We start from the raw sequence: 25,854 nt of genomic DNA, 5'->3' as shown, positions 1-25,854 counted from the left end.
GATTTAAAAACCCGCTGTGGTCAGGGAGTTAATAGCGTGCACACATACACTTATACCGGCCCCTTCAGAAACTGCCCCCCTCGCCTTTGGCCACCACACGGAGTCGGGACTTTTCCTGGAGGTTTGCAAACCCAGCGGCTTTCTGTCGTCTCCACCCCCCCCCCCCCCCCCCGAGGTCAGAATATGGAAATGTGTCCAGCTGCTGTTGTGGAGTAGAAACCCACGAGAAGAGCTGTCGTCTGGCGCGGTGGTGGTGAAGACGCTGTCTGACGGACAAACATCTTTCACTGCATTACAACCTCGTCTGCGTGGCTGAGCCCATGACCTTTAAAGGATTGCTTAGACTCAATAACCCCACACTTGTCTCCAACCTCGGTATCAGATGACCTGAGACAACAGGACAGGAAGAGTCGGCATCAGTGTGTGTGTGTGTGCGCACTGGAGAGGACAGGAGGAGGAGGGTGGGGGGGAGATAAGGTAAGGTGGAGTTGGCAGCCGCTCGTCACCATATGAAATGAGGGAGAGTTTGGGTTCCCTTCAGACATGAGTGGGCCCATTCAGAATGGCCAGTCAATGGGAACTCAATCTGGCCGAGCAGATCCAACAGAGCGTTATGCTCAGGCTAACTGAGAGCTTTAAGCCAGTCCAATAAACAAGGACTTGAACATGAGAAGGAAGAGAGAGATAGAGACGGTGAGAGGCAGAGTGGGAGAGAAGGAGTGAGATAAGAAGAGAGTACAGAAAATACAAAGATAGATGCTAAATAAAAAGGGGGAAAGTAGATAAAAGAAGATGAAAAGGAGTCAGGTTTTGGACACATGCAACAATAAATCCTTTTAAAGTGGCAAAGGGAAGAAGAGAAGGAGAGTCAAAGTCGCTTTTAATTGTGCTGAAATTAAAGGAGGTAGCTGACTACTAATCCTCACCCAGTGATTGGAGTCATTTTCCACCTGGATTAGATGGCACCGGCTTATTTGGCCAGACTTCATTATTTGATTTCAGTCAGCTTATACCCCCCAGAGTACAAAAATGTGTATGTTCTTACACTCGGAGCATGAATTTCCCCTGAACAGGGCTTAAGTCTATGTAAAGTACACCTAATCACCAAACACAGCCAGCCAGGGACCGGCAGAGTCAAGAGACACACAGGAGATGGAGAGTCAACGTACCGTGCTCGACTCACGTTCTTTCAGAGGAATGGCCAGAGGCGAGTGAAAAGATGAGGGGCCAGTAGAGAGGAAAGCAAAACACAAATTAGTACGGGTCACACCACAACTCCACAATCCAATCAGATTACAGCAATAAAGTTATTACTCAACTAGAGGAGTGCTTTCATGTTGTTACCAACATCTGGGAACCTTTTCTAAAGGGATCATAAACATTGTTTTATCAATGCCTATGTACATTGACAGTTTATCAGTTATAAGCCACCACTGACAGGTTGTAATAAACCTTGAGCCGGTGTTTATTCTACTCCAGCAGGACATTTATTTAGTCATGTTCAGATCTTTAGTTCATCAGGTAGACTCTGTGACCTCTGACCTTCTAACAGAGAGCTTGTGACTCCTGGACCAAGCCCATTTATTAACATAAACTGAGGATTTGATAAATTACAAGAACTTACAAGAAAACTATCAATCAATCAATCAATCAATCAATCAATCAATCAATCAATCAATCAATCAATCAATCAATCAATCCCTTTATAATTAATTCTAGGTCTTTTTTAGTCATATGAAAACATTTTTCATAAGTGGTTATTGACATATTTAACTGCAGATCTGATGGCATCATAGAAGTGACTGAGATTAAAACTGACCAGCAAAAGAAAAATTCTTCACAACCTGGCAATTAAACAGCTCATCAATTATGATTTATCATTAATCTATAAAGTATTTTACTCATTAAAAAAGCTACATTAGAACTTTAAAATAGAGCTTGGTACTTCAAGTTTTAACAAAACAAAGGTACAAAGGGTTGTAATTTTGTGACCTGAACAGTTCTGTTCCATCTCTTATTTATAAACCCAGTGTTAAAAACATGTGTTTCCTCCATATCAGTGGCAGATCAAATGTTCAAAACTTGTTGTGTGCTGTCTCCTAATAGAAGTATAGGCTACTTAAGGCTGGGGGAAGTTTTGCTAAAAATGATTAATGTGTCTGAGTTCATGTAATTCTGTACATCAACACATAGATTTAAAGGGATAGTTCAACATTTTGGCCCATTGCCATAATCCCGAAGTGGGTTCATTACCATTAATTGTTGGTGCAAGCTAATTTAACGGCGGAGCAGAGCCGCGAGCAGCTCAGAGCTACGCTACGGGTCACACACTACGGAGGCTAATGGGATTTCTTGGTTTCCCTCATCAAATACACAATCCAACAACGCTCTCACAGACAAGTTGTCACCTGCACATTCACCACGCTATGAGATAATAACAGAACGTTACCAGACAGAGTTTTCGAGGCAAATGCAGAGACTGCTTGCCGAAAAACTGCCCCAGACGGGAAAGCGCATCAGCATGAATTTACCTCTAAAACAACTCAGTCTCGTAACGTTCCGTTATTATCTCATAGCGTGGTGAATGTGCAGGTGATTGTGATTGGTGTTTGATGAGTATGATGAGGGAAACCAAGAAATCCCATTAGCCTCCGTAGTGTGTGACCCGTAGTGTAGCTCTGAGCCGCTCACGGCTCTGCTCCGCCGTTCTAAAAATAGCTTGCACCGACAATTAATGGTAACGAACCTACTCCTAAAACTATAGGGATTATGGCAATGGGCCAATTTGCCAAAATGTTGAACTATCCCTTAAAACACAGTGCCATATTTCTAGCACAAATGTATATCTGCCTTGCAAAGTGTGTCCTTGGCAGTTCCAATCAGCTGTCAGCAGTGACATGCTGCAGGCGGTGTGTGTGTGTGGCAGGCTGTGCTCCTCACCTCGGTGCTCCAGGTCATGGTGGTTCTTCTCGCTTTTACGGGCAGGTGGGCTGGCTGCCAAGAGCGCCCAGGGCCAGCAGGCCGGAGCCAGCGCCTGTCACAGGGGGAGGGGCCGGGCGGCTGCAGGCCCGAGGGGTGTGGGGGCAGCTGGACCGGGGGGCCATGGGCTGCGTGAGAAAGGTGCTGAGCCTGAAGCTGCTGCTGCTGTAAACAAACGCAGAGAGACGGGAGACAAGACAGAGGACAAATGGGTCGGCTGGGAAAGTGAATCCATGAATGACCGCACTCTACTCGTGCATTAGAGCTGAGCTGGCTTGACAACATTCGGTTCAAGGCCAAACCATTTATGCATAATAGCAGACCGACGGTGACTGCCAACATGCTGATCCAGCTCATTCACTGTCTGAGGGAAAAACAGATTCTGCTCGTAGCTGTTGATGTACAGCGCGGTTATTATCTGATTCAGAATGCTGGACAGCTGAAACAGTAGAATAAACATTATGACATATTCACTCATCGAAAAATATTTCAGTGTTTTCAGGGTCCTCTGTGTTTGGTTGTACATTACTGACCCAAAATAGATGGTGTAGACCTGAAACATTCCAACTGATCGATCGGATTAATTACACACTAAGAAAAGCTGAGCGTGCTGCTGGGCCAAGCTGATGTCTTCATACATCATGTTTTCTTTGGCTAGCACTTTACACTAAACATTAATGTCTTTCATTAACAATGACGAAAAACTGGAAATGTTCATGTTGATGCTTGATGAATGAAATTTTAAAAATGAATGATTCATGTTCTGTTGACTGACTAATACGTCTAACACCACGTTTACTGTATCAGCTCTGAGCAAAAGCTTGGGTACGAATGAGCTACAATGTTGTGCCCCAGGGTTTATATTAGATTTAGTTTTATAAAAACACAGTGCTCACTTATTACAACACTTAATACTATTTGTGTGACAACTGTTACTGTAAACTATCTTGTCATCAGAAATAATATCAACATTTTCATGTCATAGTTGGGACAGTAAAATCAAAAATTAACCATCAATCAATAGGTCCATACTTGAAAACTTAAACCTTTCAAAACATAGGAAAAGCAAGCAACGCATGCCCACTCCTCTAGCAAAATGCTGTTAAGCACAGAGAACACCAGGGCGCACACACATAGACACACACACACCTCCCAAGAGGCCACAAATGTCTGTGTGAGAGGCAACCAAAGAGGAGTGAGTAGATAGACAGGAGTTAAATAACCACTCAGGCAAGAGGGAAGCAAGTGTTTTAAAACAAGGTTAAATAACACTTAGCACATCCATCAACTGCCTCTCTAAAAAAGAAAAAAAAAAACGATGATTGCTATTCTGCTCACTAGATAGAACTTCAATGACCTCATCCATACATTCATTACATAAAATGGAAAACCCAGACAAGAGCATATCTAGTGGCTCACCACATTTTAAAGGTCTAGTTAGCAGCTGGCCGTTATTCAGTCAGCTCATTATGTGGAGCTGGACCTGGAATTGCACAATGGATATAAGCAACTGACGGGCGGCATTGTTAATCGATATTGTACCGGTGTGTGTGTGCTCCGGCAGCCTATTTGTTGTGAAAAGGGAAAAAACGAGCAAAAAGTGAGAAAGGGGCAGCCAGAACAAGAAAAGAAGGGGGTGGGGGGAGGCGGAATCAGAAAATAACAAGAGAATGAAAGAGAGACTGAGCAGGAGGGATTGAGGCAGGGACGTCCCTATTGAGTGTGCCTAATGAGAAAAAGCGTGCAGGGATCATTATCAAGAAGCCTCATTAGCGAGCTATGGCTGAGGAGAGGAGCGAGGAGAGACGAGGGAAGGGAGTGGCTGGGGCTATGGAGGGTGGTGGGAGTGTGTATGTGTGTGAGGGAGGGGGGGTGGAGAAAAAGAGGAAAAATTTCTGAAAATAAATTGCTTCCAATTCAATATTCATGGATAAAGAGCTGGCTTCCTTTCACACTTATCTTTTTTCATTATGTGTAAATGCCGCTGCAGCTCAGGCAACTTCCACAGGAAACAGGCAATTAAAGTTAACTAGGCGAAGCTGGCTCCCTGCAGAACAGTACTGTCAGGTGGAACAAGCATCAACAGCAGCAGCACAAACCAGCTGGCAGACCGGCTTAATAAGTCTGGCAATGATCACCACATTACCTCCTTATCCTGTGCTTTACAACAAATTTTCTTCAGTTGTCACGACAAAGATTAGACTACACCGCATCCTAAAAAAAACTAGACCCGACTGATTTCAGTAACGGGATCGAATTGAGACGCAGGGGAAATGCTTTGGAGGTTAGTTGTAATGTGAAAAAAAAGAAGTGCTGTCAAAACTGAATAATGCAGACAAAGGACAAGATGCCAAAAATATCCAAAAACACACCCAAGTCGTGCTTCCCCCTCCACAGGCATCATCTCCTTTCACAACACTGCCACACACACACTGCCAAGCGAGCAGCACACTTAAAAAGAAACAGACTGGTTTTCTGTGACTGGTGACTTCCTGAACACTGACCATGAAGGCCGGGTAGACACTATGTGGTGGCTGCTGCTGCTGCTGCTGGTTCAAAGGGGAGAGAGGGACACGTTCAGCCAGAAATAACAAAAGCATCACATTTTAGAGCTGGAGCTAATGCTTATTTCATCAGTTCATCTGCATTTTCAATTTTCTATAACTGCCTGTTAAAAAAAAAGAAAGTGCAAAGTGATTTATTCATACGACTTGTTTTTGATTCAACAGTCCAAATACCAAAGATAATCCCATTAAGACAACCAATGGCAGCGATCAGGGAGGGGTTTTTGATTGAAAATTGCTTATAATCACTGCAGATTTGATACTAATTAATTAATCAACTATTAATACTAGGGATGCATCGATCCAGCTTTTTCAGTCCCAATACCTGGGCTTGGACATCTTGCCATGTGGAGGACAGTGAAGGTATCGGACCTGACTTTAACATGACTTTCCTAATTTATAACCTGTGAAACGTGCTGTAGAATTAAAGTGGACAGATCAACATCATGGATCAGCCGCACTATCCGATACTCAATCTAGCTATTTAGTCAATATCTGAGCCTATTTCCGATCTTAATGTCGGTGCATTCCTAATTAATACAGACTCTAGTAAAACAGCACTAATGCTAAGCTTTGTTAGTTAGTGGCTCTGAAATTTCAGGCCATCTAAATAACAATATACGAATAATTCTGTGTAGCCTCATCCTGCTGCAGCACTGACAGGTGTTAAGTGCTTGTAGGAAATGTGTAGATGCAGATGAGTCAAACCGCTGTGTGTGTGTGTCGCTGTGGACATACTCAAACGAGATGGAAATATGAGCTCCTGTATTGCAGCAAATAGGCACAAAACCCGCTGGTATAAAAGGGTGGTTGATAAGTAGCACGTAGCCTCTAACTGACTCGTTAACCATTATCCAAGTACTATCTGGCCGTATGTTGAAACCATGGAAATGAGACAACACCCCTGACACTTGTCAAATCAAACTTGTGTATCACCTCTGGCAATATGCAAACCACTGCAGATGCATGAGGGCCAGTTTGCATCATGGGTCATTCAACCCACTTCAGTTCAGGCCACTCAGGTTGTAGGCAGGTAGCTCATGTTGTTTGGTAAAGTTTAATATTATGGAAACAGGAAATTGTGGCATTAAGCATTAATTTACTTTTGTCATTTTCATATGTCCAGCACATCATAAGGTAAACTGAAGCTTTTGTTGGTTGTTTTGTATTAGGTTTTTTTCTTTTCTTCCAATTTCTAGAATATTTTTTTTCTTTCTTGAGTTTTGCATCGAGTCTGTTAAATTAGAAAATCACAAGGAATGTTCACAACAATTTTCTACTGTCTAAGATGACAGCTTCCATTGCTTCAATCAACAATTAGCTACAAGTGTAATAATTTAATTTAGAATGATAAAAGATGTAGAAAAGGATCAAATCCATGTGAGCAGCTGGATTCTGCCAAATTCTGGTCTTTTTTGCTTGATTAAATGACTTTATGACTTATAAATATATAAACGTACTGGATCATATGCTGCCACCCAGTGCTATAGGTGGCCCCTGTTGTCCCTGTGGGGCAAACATCTATCATCGGATCTAGAGTTGAGCCAGAGGCGTGAGTCTGTGCATGTGTGCGTGCATGTGTGTGGCTCAAATCTATTTTCTGATCTAATGGCTGCAGAGAGCTGCCACAGCCTGATACTCTCTGAACGGCGCTGAGACTTTAATGACAAGACTCACACTGTGGGGACATGGAGATTGATCACCTGCCATGTCTTCTTCACCCCAATAATTAAAGTCTGTTTTCCTGTGTGTGTGTGTGTGTGTGTGTGTGTGTGTTTTGTCTGGTCCTGCCCACCCTTAATGAAGGCAGGGTCACTCACATTGTAGACAGTCTCACTGAGCTGGTTTAAAAAAGGAAAGAAAAAAAAGAGGAGGAAATGGGAAGTAATTACCTTGAAAACTGGGGGTTGTGCTCCTGGCTCATTTACCTTAATCGAATTTCGATATCTGCCTCTCATTAGACTTGACCCCCTACCACTGGGACAACCTAACCGCTCACTAACCTCTGCTGCAGAGGGCTAATCAAAAGGACCAGTTATTCATCTGGGTCCAAGCTGGCCATTAAAAACCAGCTAGCCTTCATATTTTTTTTTTCTAAATAAAAGCAGATGGAAGAGAAAAAAAAAACTTAAAAGTATATTTGGCCAGAGTGGATTTTGGGTGTTCAGGGTTGTGGCTACAATTAAAAGGTCAATTACTGAAGTGCACTCTTTTCCTCTATTAAAAGTTTGGAATGCTGCAGATGCTCTTTAATGAATGAAGAAGAAAACAAGGCTTTTAGTATTATATGGTTACCAAATGTAAGTGTACCACGTTCAATTTTGAGAAGTCCTACAACCAGGTTTGTGGATATAATGCAGCATGCGTGTCATATTGTTTAGACCTTGTCCATGAGCAGGTGAATGAGGAAAAATTGAGTTGAAATTCAAAGTAGGAGATGTCAGGGATTTTGGACAGCAATAGGTGGTTTGCAGGTGATGTCACGCAGAAGGTCAAGAGTCACGACTGCAGATGGGGGGCAGTAAGTGTTTTGCTGGCAGGAAAACGGTAGGAAAATGCCCAAGTTTTGCGCTGTCTACAGCTGGACAAAGCGAGAAAAACAAAATAATAACAACATTGTGGGTGAAAGAAATGATTACGTGACCGAAACACAGCGATGTGATTCCCCACCAGGTGTTCGCAGCTCGGGGGCCGATCACCTTCTGACCGTCTGGCCGATCCTCCGCCCTTCCTTCGACTCCGAGCTGCAAACACCCTGCAGTCTCTCTACTCCGCTGTCTTTTTTTTCACTTTTCCTCAGTGTGTATGGATCATATCCGATATGTTTTTCTATTTTTAGACAATACCTGCTACGTGCAGGCTCACCCAACGCTTTTGAGTACTCGCTTTCCATCATTTCCAATCACCATTCTCCACTTCCTGCCCCCCATCTGAACTTCACGCGTCATCGGAATCACGTGACTGCAAACAACCTATTGGATATCTGAACTGCTGAATCCTGAAAGTCCTCAGTGGCTGGTAGTTTCATGCAGGTGAAAATCCAATATTAACATTAATAGATGGCTAATTAAACAGAACTACACACTACAGCATCTATTAGTGTCCTATTAATCAAGTCTTAACAAAACATTACAGCAAAGAGAAGCTAATTCATGCAGTAGTCAAACAACATCATTCCAACACTTGCAGCAGGGGCTGCCATCATGAAATAATCAGTCAACGCCCCAAATTTGGACTAAGAGGAGACTTTCCTGTTCCACCCACTCTGACAACATTGCTTGAACACCAGCTAAATCTTTTATCCACTATACCTCACTAATGTTCATTGCTTGTTAAGTCCATACTGCTGTAATCTCTGTTGCAAATCACAATGCTTGTCCTAACCTGACCGCTCTAATTCCTCCTGCTATTGGGTCAGAGGTAGGGGTAAGCCTGTTGGCTGGAACCTTTTATCTAATTAAAGTGCAGCCAAAGTGAAATCTGAGAAACACCATGATCTGATCTCAGCCTGGCCTGTGTTACTGTATATCAGATGGTCTTTGACTCTGCCCGAGAGGGGAAAATCAGAGCGGAGCTGCTGTTAGGAAACGCACGCTGCATGCCGACAGGTTAACCAACAATCAGTGAAATTACAGCTGCGGACAGTGTTTAGAGCACATTGCATACACGGCAAACTTAAATTAAAAAAACACAATAAACCACTTGAGACAGGGGCAAGTCTGCAATGCAGAGGACATGGCATTGCTAGTTTGTATTCATCCTGAACATTCAAATGCCACAGAGAGGAGGGAGGAAATGGTTGCAGATTAATATGCTAAGCTGCCTTTATTTCCTTCTCACCCCCATTTTCCTCCTGAATCTGTTGCCCTTTTATGAGGTTATCCTTGAAATGCAACGCTTCAGCTGAAGCACGTAAGGTGAACTCAACCTCCGTCATGTGGCGTGCTCGGGTTAGCCTATGTGTCTGTGTTGGGAGTGCCAGTTCTCCTCTGTGCATGCAGCTTTGCCCCTGGCCTCGGGTCAAATGAAGGAAGAAAAAGGGGGTATACACACAGTCAGAGGCAGATTGGGAAGTCCACGTACCCCGATGATCGCATTCAGCTCAGTCATTGTCACCTGCTTTGCCCGTTCAACAGCCTGAGCCACCTGCTGTTGATGCTGCAGGACACACAAACACAAGGATGAGACTCCTGATGCTAAAGAATTCATTACAAAGGAGTGAAGGAAAAAAAACACAGCAATGCAAGTAGGTAGCAGCACAAATGGGCACTTCAGAGATGAAGGGGAACATATCCTCTACAATGCACAGACATGAGTTAGTCCCATTTAAAATCAATGATACAACTTCAAAATAATATATCATATATATAGAGAGAGAGATGAATGCCAGTTAAAGTGAATAAAAACCACTAAAACTGAAATCTATTGTCAGTAGTGACAGCCAGTTTTAGTTCCTTGCATGTTTAGTCTTGCCTTGCCCTTCAGAGAACACTGTGGGTTTGGCAGATGTATTGTTTCTATTTTCTGTATCTTGTTTGGCAGTTTATGAAACAGCAGGTGGCAAAGGTAAAGGATCAGTATGTTTTGGAAATGCTGCGTACTTAAAATAATGGGCACATTCTTATTTGTGATTCAATTCAAGTCTGCTTCAAATCTTTATTCCTAGTAAACAATAAATGTCACAGTTGACACAATAACTGTAATGTCTCTCTCTCTCTCTCTCTCTCTCTCTCTCTCTCTCTCTCTCTCTCTCTCTCTCTCTCTCTCTCTCTCTCTCTCTCTCTCTCTCTCTCTCTCTCTCTCTCTCTCTCTCTCTCTCTCTCTATCTCTCTCTCTCTCTCTCTCTCTCTCTCTCTCTCTCTCTCTCTCTCTCTCTCTCTCTCTCTCTCTCTCTCTCTCTCTCTCTCTCTCTCTCTCTCTCTCTCTCTCTCTCTCTCTCTCTCTCTCTCTCTATATATATATATATATATACACAGTATATGTGTATATATAATAACTGCAAAAAGGCTTTTGTGCAGTTACTACAGCTTGTGACTGAAATGAGACTCATTCACATTCTTCAAATGTTGCCAGCTTTGTTGACACTCACCTCTTGTGACAAGAACGGCATGATCTGAGCCAGAATTGCATTGAGACGTTTGGCAATCTCAGTCTGTAGGAGAAGAGAGACAGAATATTAGAGTGATAGTCTTACAGTATACTGCGCGCCATGGGCAACGCTATAATTAAGCAGTTAAACTACCTATATTACAAAAGCGTGTGCATCTGTGCGCACACACACATTTGTTTCCGACGACCCTCGGATGGACCGTGTATTTCTTAACCAAATTGGGACCGCCTTGGAACAAATTTCCTTCCCTCTCTCTCCTGCCTCCATTAGGCCTTATTTCATTAGGAGGCTGAAATATGCTAATACCATCTGGCTGGAGAGACCCTAATGAGGTCCATACTTCATAATTACAGCCCATAGAGAGGAGGGTGGGGAACGCTGGAGCAGACAGGTTAACTCTCCGGCCCTATCTATCAGAGGCATCTTTGGTATCGACCGTGGAATATTAGCTGGGAGAGTCAGATGATACTGCAGGGCTCGACAAACATAGAGCACTTTACGGCGCTACATTTGGACAAATGGATATACTGGACTATCTGTCTACCGCACTTGAACGTCCCAAGACATTTTGCCCAAACCCATTTCCTTTTTTTAAACTCTGTACTTTCCACAGGAGGAGGAATAAGAGGGGGGAGGAGGAGGAGGAGGAGGATAGAAACACAAAAGTAGAAAGCAGGATGAGGGAGATGGGATGGTGGGGGGGTGATGAATGGTGGAGTGAAACCCTCTGATTTGACACTAAGGTAATGTGGTTTGACTGAACTGAGGGAGGTGAACTAATTGATTGGGAGAGATTAGGGGTGGAGGCCCAGCAGGTGTGTGTGGGGTGAAGAGGTCTTTCCCGCCGTTTTACACGGTGCTGCATTCCAGTCATTTTCTCCCTTAACCTTGTTTGACTGTGAAAAGGGGGGAGGGAGGAGGGAGGAGAGGGGTAAAAGGAGGTGCCAGCGGCCCTCTGCACAACCTCTGTGTCACTCTTTCCTTTCTGGAAGAGGAGAGGGGGGGGAGGCAGGAAAAGAAGGAAAGAAGAGGGGACAGACCTTTACTGGCCTGTCAGGAATTATCTCACAACCCCCGTCTGACCTTAGACGCTCTGTGCTTTCTCTCTCCATCCAGCACCCCCCCCCCCCCCTTCTTCCAAATGCTTCTTCACACCCCTTCCATGCTAATCTTCACTACTCCCCTCTGTGCCCGCCCTCCTTCTTCTTCTTCCTCTTCCTCTGTCATCTTCCCCCTCTTCTGTTGCTGGGGCAACGCTATCTGGCACGGCTGATCGTTATGTAAATTGGGCTGGGGCCCTGACCAGAACAGCCTGTAAAATCATATTAGGCGCAGCACAGAGGCAGGTCATTAAATTGAATTTTCGGCCTGTCGATCTGATCGGCACGGGAAATTAATGAGGGATAACTGTGGGGAAGGAGGAGTGGGGTGGGGGGTGGAGGGGGCAGACATAGAGAGAGGGAGGGGGCTCTATAGAGACTCATAAACCATCATCATTAGCGGGGGCTGGATACAATGACACACAGTAGGATTAGAGTGTTTCAGTATCGCACCACTTCTCTGGAAATGGCTGCGAGGGGGGAGCGACGTGGGGCTTGTAGGAAACAGCGGTATGCCGATACACTCTAGAGCAACAACGCCGCAAAACGCTCGCCACAAACCAGTTCGCAAAAGAAAAAGGCATCCATTTGTTTGTTACCAAATCACCACTCTGGAGCCGCCGCCGTCTGGGGCCAAAAACATTTGTGGAATGCAGGTGCCTTCTGCTTTTTGTGTCGAATCGTTCGGCGCACTGTGTTTAAAAAAAAAAACACACACACAGGTTTCTCTCTGGGGTTCTTTGTGAAAAGCCAAGCTGGAGCACCAGGTGGTTTGAGAGCTGAGATCATGCCGAGGTGGGTTCCGTTTTTTTTTTTTTTAAGGTTAAATGTTCCCGAACCCTTGGCTTCCTTTGAAATTCACCCCCAGAGTTAGACTATTACTTTTGGAGCCAGGAAATCAAACAATAGAACAGACTTCCTTCGCATCCATTTTTGTTTTTCCCTTTTGTGCCCTAATTATTGCGGCGCTGATGCTCAACATTTTGCCCGTCCATCATATCACAGGTGCTATTTACTAGAGTGCCAGCCGGGGCAAACATGACTCATGCCTCAACTTGAGACAAACTGTGCTGTAACACCCCTCCACTGGATCAATGCCAGATATGTCGTCTTTCTTTTTTTTTAAAAACCTGGTCTCTGCACTCTATTCGGGCAGAGTTCACCCACGTTACAGAGGGCAAATGGGCACATGGGCTTATTTACACGACTTTTTGACAGTCATTTTGAAGCGGGGGGGTACTTAGAACGCATCACATCCGATGACTCCCCGGCACTCTTAAATGACTCCCACTTTACTTTGCAGGCGCTGTTTTCCACGGTGCTTTTAGCGGCAGAGACGGGCACTGGAAAGAGTTTATTGACACTTAAAGCCACTGAAAACAGAAGCCTTTGAGCCAGCAGAAGCTTTTCACTGCAGCTCCACAATTACAGGTACTCAGGGTTGTCTAGTAGCACCAGAGTTTGGAGAGGCTCTCTCTCCATTGCATCCCTCTGTCAATGGTGCGTTGAAAGCCATTTGGCTGTTTGTCGCTCCAGGCATTAGCCCCCGAGTGGAGAGCAGAGTCTCTGACGAGGATTCAATTGGCGAGGAAAACAAGTGGCATATGACAGGAGGGGGGGGGTGTGGGGGGGCAGAGATGGCTGTTTGGGAATTATCTTCTCAGCCAGAGCCGAGGAAGAAAGAGGCACTTAGAGGTATCTTGTTCATTACAAATGCATGAGGAATATTTTGCATGTGCATGTCATTCTATTTTGAGCTCATACACACAAAAAGGAAGTGACATCCTTTTCTGCGGAGGGGGGTGTATATGGAAATGGGCTGTTTTCCAACAGATTACATTTGATTTCGTTAGAGTTCAAATCCTCATGATGTAGACAATATATATTTATAGTTCTTATTTTGAATTATGCAGTTCATGTGCACACAACACACACACTTTCTTCCCATTTCACCACATCAACACCGACACACCAAAACCACCATCAGCTGGTTGAGTAGTAAACACACACACACAGTCAGGCACTAATTGTGTAACTCTGTTCTACCAGCCCTTCTAGCCCGGCTATCAAAATAAAGCTCGTCTCACAGCCTCCAGTAACCTCGTCAACCTCCCCTGAGAGACTGTGTGTGTGTTCTCGTAGTCAGTTTGTTTTGGCTTAGAGACAGGTCGGCCATCATCACCTTGGCAAACAATTCCAGGAATCCTGTATAAATTATTCATTTGCACAAGCTCTCTCTTTCTTCCTCCCCTCTGCTCCTCCTTTTCAGCCTCTTCCTCCATCCAGGAAACGGACATGACTCCCCTCGATAAAGCACTTTCTCAGTTTCCCCTCGTTCATTCAAGAAGTGAGGAAATGGATACAAGAAAAAAAAACACAGACACAAAAAAAAACTGATTCACAAAATGGCTACCAAGACGCAAGCCGCCAAATTTGATAAGAAGGTATAGGATCATCAGTGAGTTGGATTTTCCTCCGTTTGTGTTCTTTTTTGCTTTCGATTTACCCGAGACAGCTGAAATCAAAACGTAGGCAGGCGTACAAGGGAGATAAACAGGGAGCACAACAGAGAACAGAGGTAGGGGAAAAACAAAGCAACCCCCCCCCCACCACCACCACCACACCCCACACCACAGAGTCAGCAGGGCACGTTGCTGAGGCAGCCTAATGAGCTGCGCTAATTAAAATCACTTATTGACAGCGAGCGAGGGTGATTACCTCCACCCTGCACTCTTTGCCATCATAAGAGACACTGTCAAAACAAATTACCCCCCCAGCAGCCACACATCCCTTTGCAAGCAAGCAAGCCATTCAAATCAGCTGCAGCGCAGGGGAAGCTGTGTCTGCTGGAACTTGAGTTACAGTGGGTTTGTGTAAAGACGCCACTGGTGTTACCATGTAAAGGGTTATGAATATTTATTTTTGTGTGTGCAAATGCCAATCCCCTTCTTTTCAATCCAGCTTTGTAGCAATAACAACACAAAGTGAGTTTATCGCCTCTTTTTTTTTTTCCACGCTGCAATAAATCTTCCACAGAGGCGGCGTGATGTGCCCGCCTGCATCCAATAATCCAGCCCCCCCCCCCCCCGCCAGATCACATGGACGGCTAAGGGCTGTCTGTTTACCTCTCGCTGATGTCATCACAAACACTGGTTCACCGGGGGGATGGGGGAGGTGGCGGGAATCATGCATTATTCACGGCGCTCCCGTCAACTCCGCCGGGCTTATTGATAAACAAAGAAGATGCGCAGGAGAGGGCCAGTCGATTAACCCATTTACCCTGAAGCCTCTCGCCCCCCCCCCGCCCGCCCGCCTCCGCACACACTTTTTTCCAGCTCGTCTTGTCCACTGCCATCAGCACCCACCACCGACGACAACAAGTTCCACCCCCCAACCGTGCCTTGCTTCAACCTCCTTGTTTGTGATAAGTACCTGACAAGAAAATCTCCAAGAACGGTGGAGGAGGTTGAGATGCAACCAGCTCCTTCATAAGCGGAAAAGACACCTTGTTAGCGACACACAGCAACAGCACACACACACACATCGCATGCCTACAAAAAAAAATGAGAAAACGTCTCCACCTGATGAATTGTGTGGTGTGCTGCTGTTCCAACTGGGCTACCCTCCCACTGATGCCATTAACCTTCTGGATGTGAGGGGCCATGGAGCCTCCACCCCACCTCTCTGTCTCCCTTTCTCCCTCTCTGACAGACTCCCACTCTCATACATCATATCAAACAGCTAATGACACAAGGGCCATCATTCACATCACATCGTCGGGGTGGTGGTGGTGGTGGGCAAGACAGGGGAGGGGTGGAAGGCAATGAAAAGACATAAGGGGCACGAGGAGGAGGTGGGAGAGGAGAATTGAGGCAAAGATGACTGAGTGAAACAGAAAGCGGGGAGGAATCGGAGAAAATGGAAATGTAAGTGTCAAAAGATAAAAGATGGGCACCTCAAGATCATGCTCTTCTTTTTTCCTCCTTTTAAGTGAACAGAATAAAAGATAATGCTGATACATTTGAGACATATACAAAGAGTGGAAAAGAAGATGTGGGTGTCATGTAGCTGACTAAAAGCCTCAAGGTCAGCTCTTTAATGAAACTGGTGATTTGCAATTCTATATACAGTTTTTATCTGACTTATATGGAGGTTGTTGACTTATAGAGAGTAGGATGTATTACATCCAGGACTATGGTCTGTAGAGTCTGGAGACATCAGCTGATCACCACCCTAAAAGGTCATTACAGACAGACTGAACCCTTGTGTACAGTTGTTATGTGGTTTCTGATACTAACTGCTTTCACCATCAGGTTAATCTCAACTGTTTTACAGCTGATTCTTTAGTCCATTAAATATAAGAGTATAAAAATATTCTTCATAATTCAGTGAAAAGAAATCCTGAGAACTTGTTTTGTCCAACCTGCACCTACAATACTAAAATACTTCCATTTAAAATAAAGCAAAACAGATAATCTTCCTTTAACTTGAGCAACACAAACACACGCAGACTGTTTCCAAGGGACAACATGTTGAGGTGAAGCATGGTTTTTTAGAAGCTGTTAGACAGGAGTCAGAACTAAGTCAGTGAGGAAAGCTCTTCTTTCATCAGACCAGCACTGCTGGGCTGACTAAAGCTTGCTCTAGGAAACTACAGCAGGCCTCGCCCCTGGTGGTGCAGCAGCTTTGAGCCAACTAAGTGTTTGTGTTGAGGGATGGTTTCCACAAACACTAGACCAAGCTGCGGCGTCCAGAGCTCTGGACACGACAGGCCAGAGATCAACTGGAAGCGACGCAGAGAGGTCAGAGTCTGAGGCTTAGGTGATTTTAATATATATATGCCTCATTCCTCCATGCATCCAGTTTACTGAGACTGCTCCCTGGGTGGTTTTGACATATTCATCTGTACAAGTCTTTCCACTGCAGCGTGATGCCCAGTGCTGGGTGGCAGCTGAACTAATGAGCTTTTAGCCCGCCTGGCACTGTGGGAAACAGACACGGAATAGTGTAGGCATGTGTATGCCTGCACACACACACACTAATACACACACCCAGGCAGACGCACACGCACATTCAGAAGGACAAAACACACAAAAACACATCCTCTCAGACTCCCTGCCAAATACTTCACTTTAATCTTATCAAACCATCCCCATCAGGCAGCATGCCCTTCGTGTTGTTTAGCCTGTCAGCATTTTCACTACAGGAAGCCGGTATGGGTATGCCTTCAAAAGGCATTTAAGAATGAGGGCAGAAACTAAGGTCAGGTATGTGTGTGTGTCTGTGTGTGTGTGTGTGTGTGTGTGTGTGTGTGTGTGTGTGTGTGACGGTGTGTTTATATCCCTTCATCACTGAGGGGGAAAAAACAACATTGTTTTGGCTATACACAGCCCATCTCTGATATGGCTACATACCTGTTTGTGCATCTCAATGTTGAGCCCATACGACATCTCGTAGTACTGTAAAATAGAGGGGAAAAAACCATTAAAGAACGTTGACCAAAGATACGTTTTCATTTGCACATTGAATCACAGAAGTCATAAGAGGCAATATGTATCCTCCATGCCCTTTGTGAGCAACATAATAGGAATACAAGTGAACTTGTTAGTTCCACAGAGCTAAAAAAAAAAAGCACCCAAACAATAAAAGAGAAGTTGCATACATGATTCAGTGCGGGAGAGAACAATTAATAAACACTGACATTAACCAAAGAGGTTGAAAACTTCATGTACTTTTTGCAGCCACAGCAGACAGATGACTGGCTACTGTTCCTGTTTACTTCGACTAGGCACTGCCAGCTTTTGAGCACAAACACTGTCTATGGCTTCGAAAACCAAGGGGAAAGCCAATGCTATTATTGAAAACAACATTATCTGCTGTTGTGTGCCAAAAGCTTGTGAGCCCACCACCACCACCACCACCGCCACATACAAACCAAAGCCTAATAGTTTGTCTGTGCTGTTTATCAAACACACAGCAAACAGTTTCCATTTATTATACCTACTCCCACCACCTTCTGGTTTCCTCGCAGGGAAAATAATATTTAACAAACATACTGCTGCGTTTGGTTTAAGTCATTCCTTTCATGTGAAAACAAGATAAGCGCACAAATACATAAACTTAGAATCAAGTTGAAGTCATATCACTTTGTCAGATAAAGACTGTTCTTTTTCCACGCACACAATGTGGCTTTCCACCCCGCATTAAAAGAACTTGAGAGTTAGGTCGTCACTGCAGAGGCACAGATTTCATAGTCTCTATCTGATCACCAGGGGCCTCTGAACTGAACGTAATGTGATTTAATTGCAGCTCAGGAACAGTTTTACATTTAACCCTTCAGAGGTTTTTCATAGAAATCAAGCACCTATTTCAAGTTGAGATGAAAGCACCGGCTCACTGATTGCACATAACTAGAGAGCGAAATGCCAGGCAGCACATCAACTTTCAATATGTTAGAGAACACCTATGCATCAATATGACTTGAATTTGGATTTAGACTGTGCCAATTACTGTCATTGTTAATCCGCTGATCATTTTGTCCATTTATTGATTCCGTTGTTTCCTTCAAATTGCTCAGATTTGTTGTAACAACAGTTCAAAATCCAAACGTGTGTCTTGAATAACAAAGAAAAGCAGCAACACTTCACATCTAAAGGATCTGGAAACAGTGGATGTTGTGCATTCTTTGATTAAAAAGGAGGCTTGAATGATAAATCCATTTTCAAAACAATTACTGATTCATTCGACGCCATCAACGAATCTCAATCTAAGTTTTTGTTTTTATTGTGCAGTTTTGTCTTGACAAAAGAAAGACATGTGGTTTACTGCACTGACATCAAATTAATTATTTCATGTTACGTTTTGAATAAATTTTCCAGATTGTGTTACACAAGCACTTTTAATAATATTGGGATATTATACATCTGGCCCCAACAAGCGGTTTATTGTTTTAATGCTTGGAAAGAGAAACACACCAAGTCTCCCCACATCTGAGAAACTCCTGGGTGTGTCTAAAGCGTCTCAGCGACCCCGTGGTTCACCCCAGGAGAGTATAATAAGAGTGCAGGAAACCCTCTGATTCATGCACAAAGCCGGCAGACCAGTCATTAACCCCCAGTGGGTCATGTTGGGTGTGTTAGGGAGGGGTGGGGGAGGAGGGGAAGGGGGGGTCATAAAAAGGACCCCGGAGCCATTGAGGGGGGTCGTCACACCCGACAATCAATAGTTGGACATTTGACCCCTGGTTGAGTTTCAACTGCCTCTCCACCCCCCCTCCCCGCCCCCCCCGCACCTTCTTATCCAATGAAAACACAGGCATGAGTCAACAACAGCACCAAGACGGGACAAATGCTAACACGGCCTGTGCAAAAACACCACACAGCTGCACCACCTGTGACTGTTCACCTGAGGCAAAAGGGAGGATACGGCTGTTAAATCAGATTCTCGGCTTTAGGATTGTTGCTCTTACCATGACGTAGTGGCGCTGCATCTCTGTCTTTTCGTTGGCCAGTTTATCGTACTCCACTTTCAGACTTTGGGGATGAGAGGAGGGAAGATACGGTCATGATTAATTTGGGATTGTGCTAGTTTAACAACATATTTGATAATGAACATCTTCCATCTTAAATCTAAGTGTTTAGCAATAACAAACTTATACATGTGTCATATACATGTATTTTTGTGTTCAATGTAGACTTGCATAAATGGAACAAAACACAAAACAGAGGCAGCTTCCTCTTCCTATTCTTTCCAGGAAGTCAATGTTGTTTACAGTAGGCTAGTCATTACCTGTGGTACTGGGCCTGCAGGAACTGAAATTCGTCTTTGATCCTGTCACAGGACTCTGCCACGGTGAACTTGAAGCCAGGCTGCCCTGGCTGGTGAGGTGCCTGGAAATGTACAAGGTTACAGATACCACAGGTGTAAATCCCACCATCACAGCCCCAGATAATAGTCTCATCTCTGTCTCACCACCTCCTCCTGCTGCTGTTTCTTAGTAAACTGGATTTTTTTCCCCCCTCTTCCTCTATCTCTTTCTCTCTTAATGGTTTGTCCTCACATTTCCCCTGAGCTCTGAGTGGCAGAGGATGGAGCCACTTTCACTCAACATGTGCAACGATGGCGGCGGAGAGAGGGGGTGTGAGGGTGGAGTGGAGGGGGGGGGGTCTTCATCCATCCTCAAAGCAATGTTACATGGTAGGCAGAGGATTGTGCTAGGGGGGGTTTCAGTGCATGCTGCGCAACAAGCTCAATTAACCTTTCAGCACTGGAAATGCAACTAAAAGTATAACTGCACATAAAAATTAAGTCAGCTTGCAGAAGGAGGTGATGATTGCTTTCTCGAGTTCAGCCAAAAAAATCTTTGATCTGGCTGCCAATAAACACGATCTCCCAGTTTCTTTCCTCGCAGAGCGGAGCGCCGAGCAAAGCACCGATGCAGACCATAAATAGTAAGGTGTGGATCAGCAGCTCCACTCCGACGAGCTAATTAGGCTATTTTGATGGGCGGCGCAGTTGCATCAATTTACAAACAGTGACAAAGACAGCTACTTACCGGATGCCGGCCTTGTGGATACATGTCGAGTCCTTTACACAAGGGAATCGCTGTGTTTTCTCTCTTTCCGTAATCCCAGCGAAGGTGCGGTAAATCACCGCCACCCCCTCCCCTGTACACGCAGGATGGCGGCGGACAAAGCCCTGTTCTCGGCTGCGAAGCGCACACTCAGACCCCGACCACTGGATGTATCACCTCGCCGGCCTTTTTCCCCCCCTTTGTACCTAAACAAACAGAAAACGGGGCAGAGCTGAAGAGCTGATTCACTTTCGCAGGAAGGAGTGCTGCACCTTGGTTGTAAATCAGTGGGTTTCTTTAATGAACTTCACCGTAGGCTACTACCTAATGACTAAAAACGAGAATAAGATGTCAGTTTATCATTGTGTCATGCCAATTAAAAAAAAAAAAAAAAACGTGTTCGCCAAAAAATTAAATGTGTGTTTTGCACCACAGTAGGAAAAAACAAGTGTGGCAGCAAAAACGTGTGTCAAATACATCCCAAAGTTGAGACTTTTGATCACTCACATCCTCAACCACACGATGCTTTGTTTTTTCTCGTTAATCTAACGACTTGGTTTCCACAAAGGGGAGCACACACACACACACGCACGCACGCACACACTCGGGGTGTTTTGGTGGTCCGGTCAGATCGGAAAACAAGGAGCTGCTGCTCTCAAAGTCAGCTGCCATAAAGCCACACCACCACCACCACCACCCATCTTGTTAGCGGCTCTCTCCTCGTAGTCCTTTTTACCTTTGTCTCGACCGATTCCTCCCCTTTCTTCTCCACAGGTAAAAAAAAAAAAAAAAAATAGTATCCAAACACAAAGCTTAATATCCTCGACTTGTAGCCGTCACCGCGGAGTGATAGGAGCGGGAAATGTCCGTCGCCGTCTCTTATTTTTCATACACTTCTTTACTTGTTGAGAGTCCTTTAAAAAACCCGGTGATCCCGCGGCGGAGAGCGTCTCTCCGTCCGGTCGGACGTTGGAAACCACTCGACTGGGACGAGTTGTTGACAGCAGACAACTTCAAAGAAAGCCTATGTTAGATCCAGAAACAGCGCACCAATATTCCAGTAAGTCCAAAGAATATTTAAAGCGAATAAACGGTTGAATTTTTCTCTTTTTTTGAAAATGTCGACCGTTGAGAAATCTACCACTCGCTTGCTGTTGGGTTTACCCAGTTCCTCCGCCGCTCGCGGTACCACACACAGACTGCTCACTGACACGAGGACCCGACTGCCGAGAGAGGGCCCCGCGTTGGCCAATCAGCTCCTCCGGAGGAGTTTAGCGGCGTTGACCAATCGCAGCGCTCTATCCCCACGTGGGGTGTCCAGCAAAGCAACGTTCCGATTGGCCCGCGATATGTGACCTCACACATTCGCCATTTTGGATTTGAAGTGACATTCAGTGCATTCAACAACTTGTTCAAAACAAAGGCAATAATTTATATGTCCGTGCATTGCAGCCGGTGGTTCAGCGTTTCCCATTATTAGTATGTACCTGTGGATTATACAGTTTGAAACTATGCCGACTCAAATTCACTACATGCTGATGTAAACAAGAAAATGCCCACGAAAGCCACAGAGAGAATTTATCATTTTTAATAAAAGCACCGGGCTGTAAATGTGCTCAACATGTGAACAAATTACATGTAAGTCTAGTCTGAAGTTTGAAGCAGGAAGCTCACACTTTCTGCTCTCATTTCAAGGAGAGGTGGAGATGCCAAGAAAAAGAAATAGGTCCTGATACTATGCCAAGAAAAATAGGAGCTCATAGAAATTCATTCAAGACCCGAAGTGCGCAGAAGATGTGAATACCGCTTAATCTACAGCAGAGTGTCCTTTGAGTGACTTGAATTGATCGACCTATTTCTAACGAGACCTCAAGCATCTACAAGCTTTCCTATCAGCAGCACTAGGTAGGCTACAACACGTCTGCGCTTCAGGATATCAGCCTATCACGTGTTGCTCGCTACACCGGGCCCCACGTGGGTCCACCCCTCCCCTCCTCGTCGCTCCCTTCGCTGCTTTTCATCCAATGGCGTCGCAGCTGTCTTCCTCAGAGGCTTGCAATTGGTGCAGCGCTGGAAGAGCTGTCAGTCAGGAGCCCCGGTTGTCAATTAAACCCACGTTGGGTACGGCGCTGACAAATGCCTGTGCTACTCTCCCTCCTGCCTGCGAATAGTGCCTGGAATGGCTGCTTAATTAGCTTCGAATGGCTTTTCCTTTCAGCTCAAACAATCTGTCACTACCATGTGGTAAAAAGAGCCTTGCATAAAACAAAAGCAGGAAAAAAAAAAGCCAGTAGGGGCTAAATATCAGTTTGATCCCCCCCCTCCACACACACACATGCACACCCCCTTCAACCCCTCGCCCATGAAAACATTTGCTGCAAAACAAAGCTTTTACCTCGCTCAAACATTGGCTCATTTCATTCATCTGTTTCTGTCCTCATTTTCCTCTAAAACTGTATTTATTTGTTTATCTGGGTGTCCATTATGTGCCTTCATATTCAAATCCAAGGGTGGGATTTTTGTACTCCTGAATACAAGAAGACAAGGTTTTATGAGCTTAAATGATATCTATCGTTTTATTACATCATTTGATTCATCAGGAAGTTGTTAAATGTAACTGCCAGGGGTTTAATTGTGTTAAAGTAAGAGAGAAGGCCTGGAGCCAGAATGTCGTCGGTTCCAATCCCTGGACCGGCAGGAGGACAAAAGGGTGGGAGGCACTGTGCTTTTCCTTCTCTCCCCATCTATTGTGGAAGTGCCCTAAAGCAAGGTACCCCCACCCCACTGCATCCCAGGTGCTGCAGCACAGCTGACCAACCCCCCCCCCCCAGTGTGTGTTTGGGTGCTCGTTGCTCACTGCCCCTTCTGTGTGTACGTCTTTGCTACATTCAGGAGAGTCAAATGCAGAGGTCAGATTTCCTGTGCATGTAAAACATACTTACACCAGTGTGAATGTGGTATGAATGAATAATGGTTTCTGTAAAAAGCGCTTTGGGTGCCATGAAAAGCGCTATATAATTCCAAGCCATTCTTCCTCTTATTATTATTATTACACAATAAAGGATTAATCTGAGCAGTTTTTGGTTAAAGTATAAAATGAACTTATCCTACCTCAAGATGATTAAAAAAAAAAAAATTTATGTGCACCAATGGTACATTTACAAATGTCAACAAAGGAAACTAAAATTCAAGCCTTTGAAGAATGTGACACAGCACACTGAGTAAGTATTTGATATAATCTGTAGCAGCTAAATAACACATGAATATTTTTTATGAATAGGCAATTGTGTTTTCAGGGCCTAAGCTTAACTTAAAAAAGAGAAGAAAAGAAATCATTAAGCACCTTTCCAAAAGGGTATCACAGTTGTATTTTTTCCTTTGGCCTAAACAAAGTATTTCTAAAATGTGCATAAACCTGCAAAAATGCATCTCAAATCTAAACTCAGCTTTGGTACATTTCTATTATTTGCAGCATAAAGCGCCCAAAAATCAAGAGGTAGGCTATACCGAATTTTAAACATCAGTGTAGCTAGCATGCTGGGAGCTTTAGCTGTTGCTTAGCAACAAATGGATCCCTCCTGCAGATGCTCTGACATGAGTTGGGATAATAACTGATGTACTGAGGACATGTCAGTAAGCCATACTCGCGAGGAGACTGTGTATGACGGACTGTGTATGACGGTTTACACACAGTTTCTAATGATAAATTATCTTACCGCTCTATAATTTTAGTAGTTTGACTAGGAGCAGACTTTTTGAACTCATCAAAATCCAAACTTCCTGATGGGACTTCATCAGCTCGCTCAGCTGTGGTAAGACAAAAACACGGGTAAAGTGTAAGCAGGTGGAGAACAGCACCCCTATAGAAAATGAGCCTTTATTATGACACAACTTTGCCAAAAAATTGAATTACGCAAGAAAAGGTTGCACAAAGTTAATTACATAATCTGAGTTATAACATGGTGATATATTCACATCTTTAATATGCTTGATATATTTTAATAAAAAAGTATGAAAAGTTCATTATTGAGTTATGGAAAAATTCTAATTATAAAGTTATCTCTCTGTAAAAGAAAAAAAAATTACTGAAATAATTTCCTCTCTGCCTCTAGCTACATGGTTTGACCCTTGACCTCAACCACACTGGTGGACTCCTGGCTGCATGTGGAAGAGAGACAGACCAAGACAATAATACAGATTTCAGGAAGACAACCTTATGCAGTCTCCACTGTTTTGCAGTACAGTGGATCAGTGGTTTACTTCACCTCCGGCTCTTTCTGTAAAAAGTTTGTTTGTGTATTTAGTACTTGCTCCATTTCTTCTTATATTCCAGAGACATGTTAGTTAGGCGTATTGGAGACCTAGCCTAATTCTCCCACAGGTTTTACTGTTGTATGGTGTTTTTACCTGAACAACCTGCACTATACACTGTATTTGGTATAATACTACTGCCACCCTTGGGATGATAAGTTGTCTACATGTGGTAATAAGTAATGGTTAAGTAAGTAATGGATGTTTTTAGAGAGGACGCCACTGTTTTTTGTAAGATTTGATGATGGCGATGCTAAGCACCTCTTCCTGTACCTCAAATATGAGATACTGCCAAGTATAAAGTGGGAGAAAATAACTAAATATTTTTATGATCCCTTGCCAAGGCCTACTCATTTCCATGTCACAATACTTAAAAATGACATTGAGATGGTTTGGAAGTTTGTTTCAGAAACTATGAACTTCTGCAGTTACTATTTATACAGTTTCACTCAGGTATTTCAGGCTCACATCTTTATCTATTTCCTTGAAGGAAAACGACTTTATATTTTAGATGGGAGCACTGAAAACTTACATATTCTATCTATATCCTCCACTTTCCACTGACAGATAGAGTTGTTAAGGTGTATTTCAAATGTGGCGTACGACTAGTTTTTACATTGTCAGTTATCAGCCGTATGAATATCAACGACATCCTCCAGTCACCATATCTCTACTGAAGTGGCCGGGTACTGTAGACTTAAGCAGGAGTGTTGGTCAGCTCTGATGATACTTGTCAGTTTTTCTCTTCACTGAGGATCCTGGCACTGGCATGTGTAGGTCCAGTGTAAGGATGTGGGTTATCTGGGAACTGGCAAACACAGCAGCGGTCTCCACAGACCCGAGACTGATTCAAGAACCACATGCAAACATTATCATCCAGCTTCATCTGACACTTTGAGGATATGTCTTGCACGCACGCACAAACACACAAACACAAACACTTTGCACAAAAATCCACTTTTCATCCCGCTCAATAGAGAGCAGCCCGGATTAGGCAGCAACAAAGGAGCGGGCTTCACCTCTGAGGGGGGGGCAGCAGCCTACCCTTGTAGACCTCTGCACTGTTTATTTGCACTGGAAACCCAGACGCTGTGAAACTCCCACTCTGAGGCACTACACAAATATTGGGGCTATTTACAGAGGTGGTTTTAATTCTTCACAGAGCAATGATTGGCTCTTTTCACTCTCATCTCTGCAAGAGCTTGGCCAACGGATTCC

General features: G+C 44.2%; 1 protein-coding gene across 1 annotated transcript in view; it reads right to left on the bottom strand.

Annotated features, from left to right (window-relative positions):
• tle3b (TLE family member 3, transcriptional corepressor b) overlaps window positions 1–21,077 on the bottom strand; it is a 34,048-nt gene extending 12,971 nt beyond the window's left edge. Inside the window, 11 exon segments of the mRNA XM_085772757.1 lie at window positions 1,170–1,186; window positions 2,941–2,978; window positions 2,980–3,050; window positions 3,052–3,144; window positions 9,627–9,701; window positions 10,633–10,695; window positions 17,168–17,212; window positions 19,222–19,285; window positions 19,542–19,642; window positions 20,308–20,531; window positions 21,062–21,077. Of these exon segments, the coding sequence (XP_085628883.1) occupies window positions 1,170–1,186; window positions 2,941–2,978; window positions 2,980–3,050; window positions 3,052–3,144; window positions 9,627–9,701; window positions 10,633–10,695; window positions 17,168–17,212; window positions 19,222–19,285; window positions 19,542–19,642; window positions 20,308–20,331 (591 nt within the window). The 5' untranslated portion in view covers window positions 20,332–20,531; window positions 21,062–21,077.
• Window positions 21,078–25,854: the final 4,777 nt, after the last annotated feature.

This window comes from Trachurus japonicus, chromosome 3 (genome assembly GCF_045865225.1).
Source record: "Trachurus japonicus isolate A0001 chromosome 3, Traja_1.0".
Lineage (NCBI taxonomy): Eukaryota > Metazoa > Chordata > Actinopteri > Carangiformes > Carangidae > Trachurus > Trachurus japonicus.
Note: the sequence above shows the minus strand (reverse complement) of the source record. Positions and strands in the feature narration are given on the sequence as shown.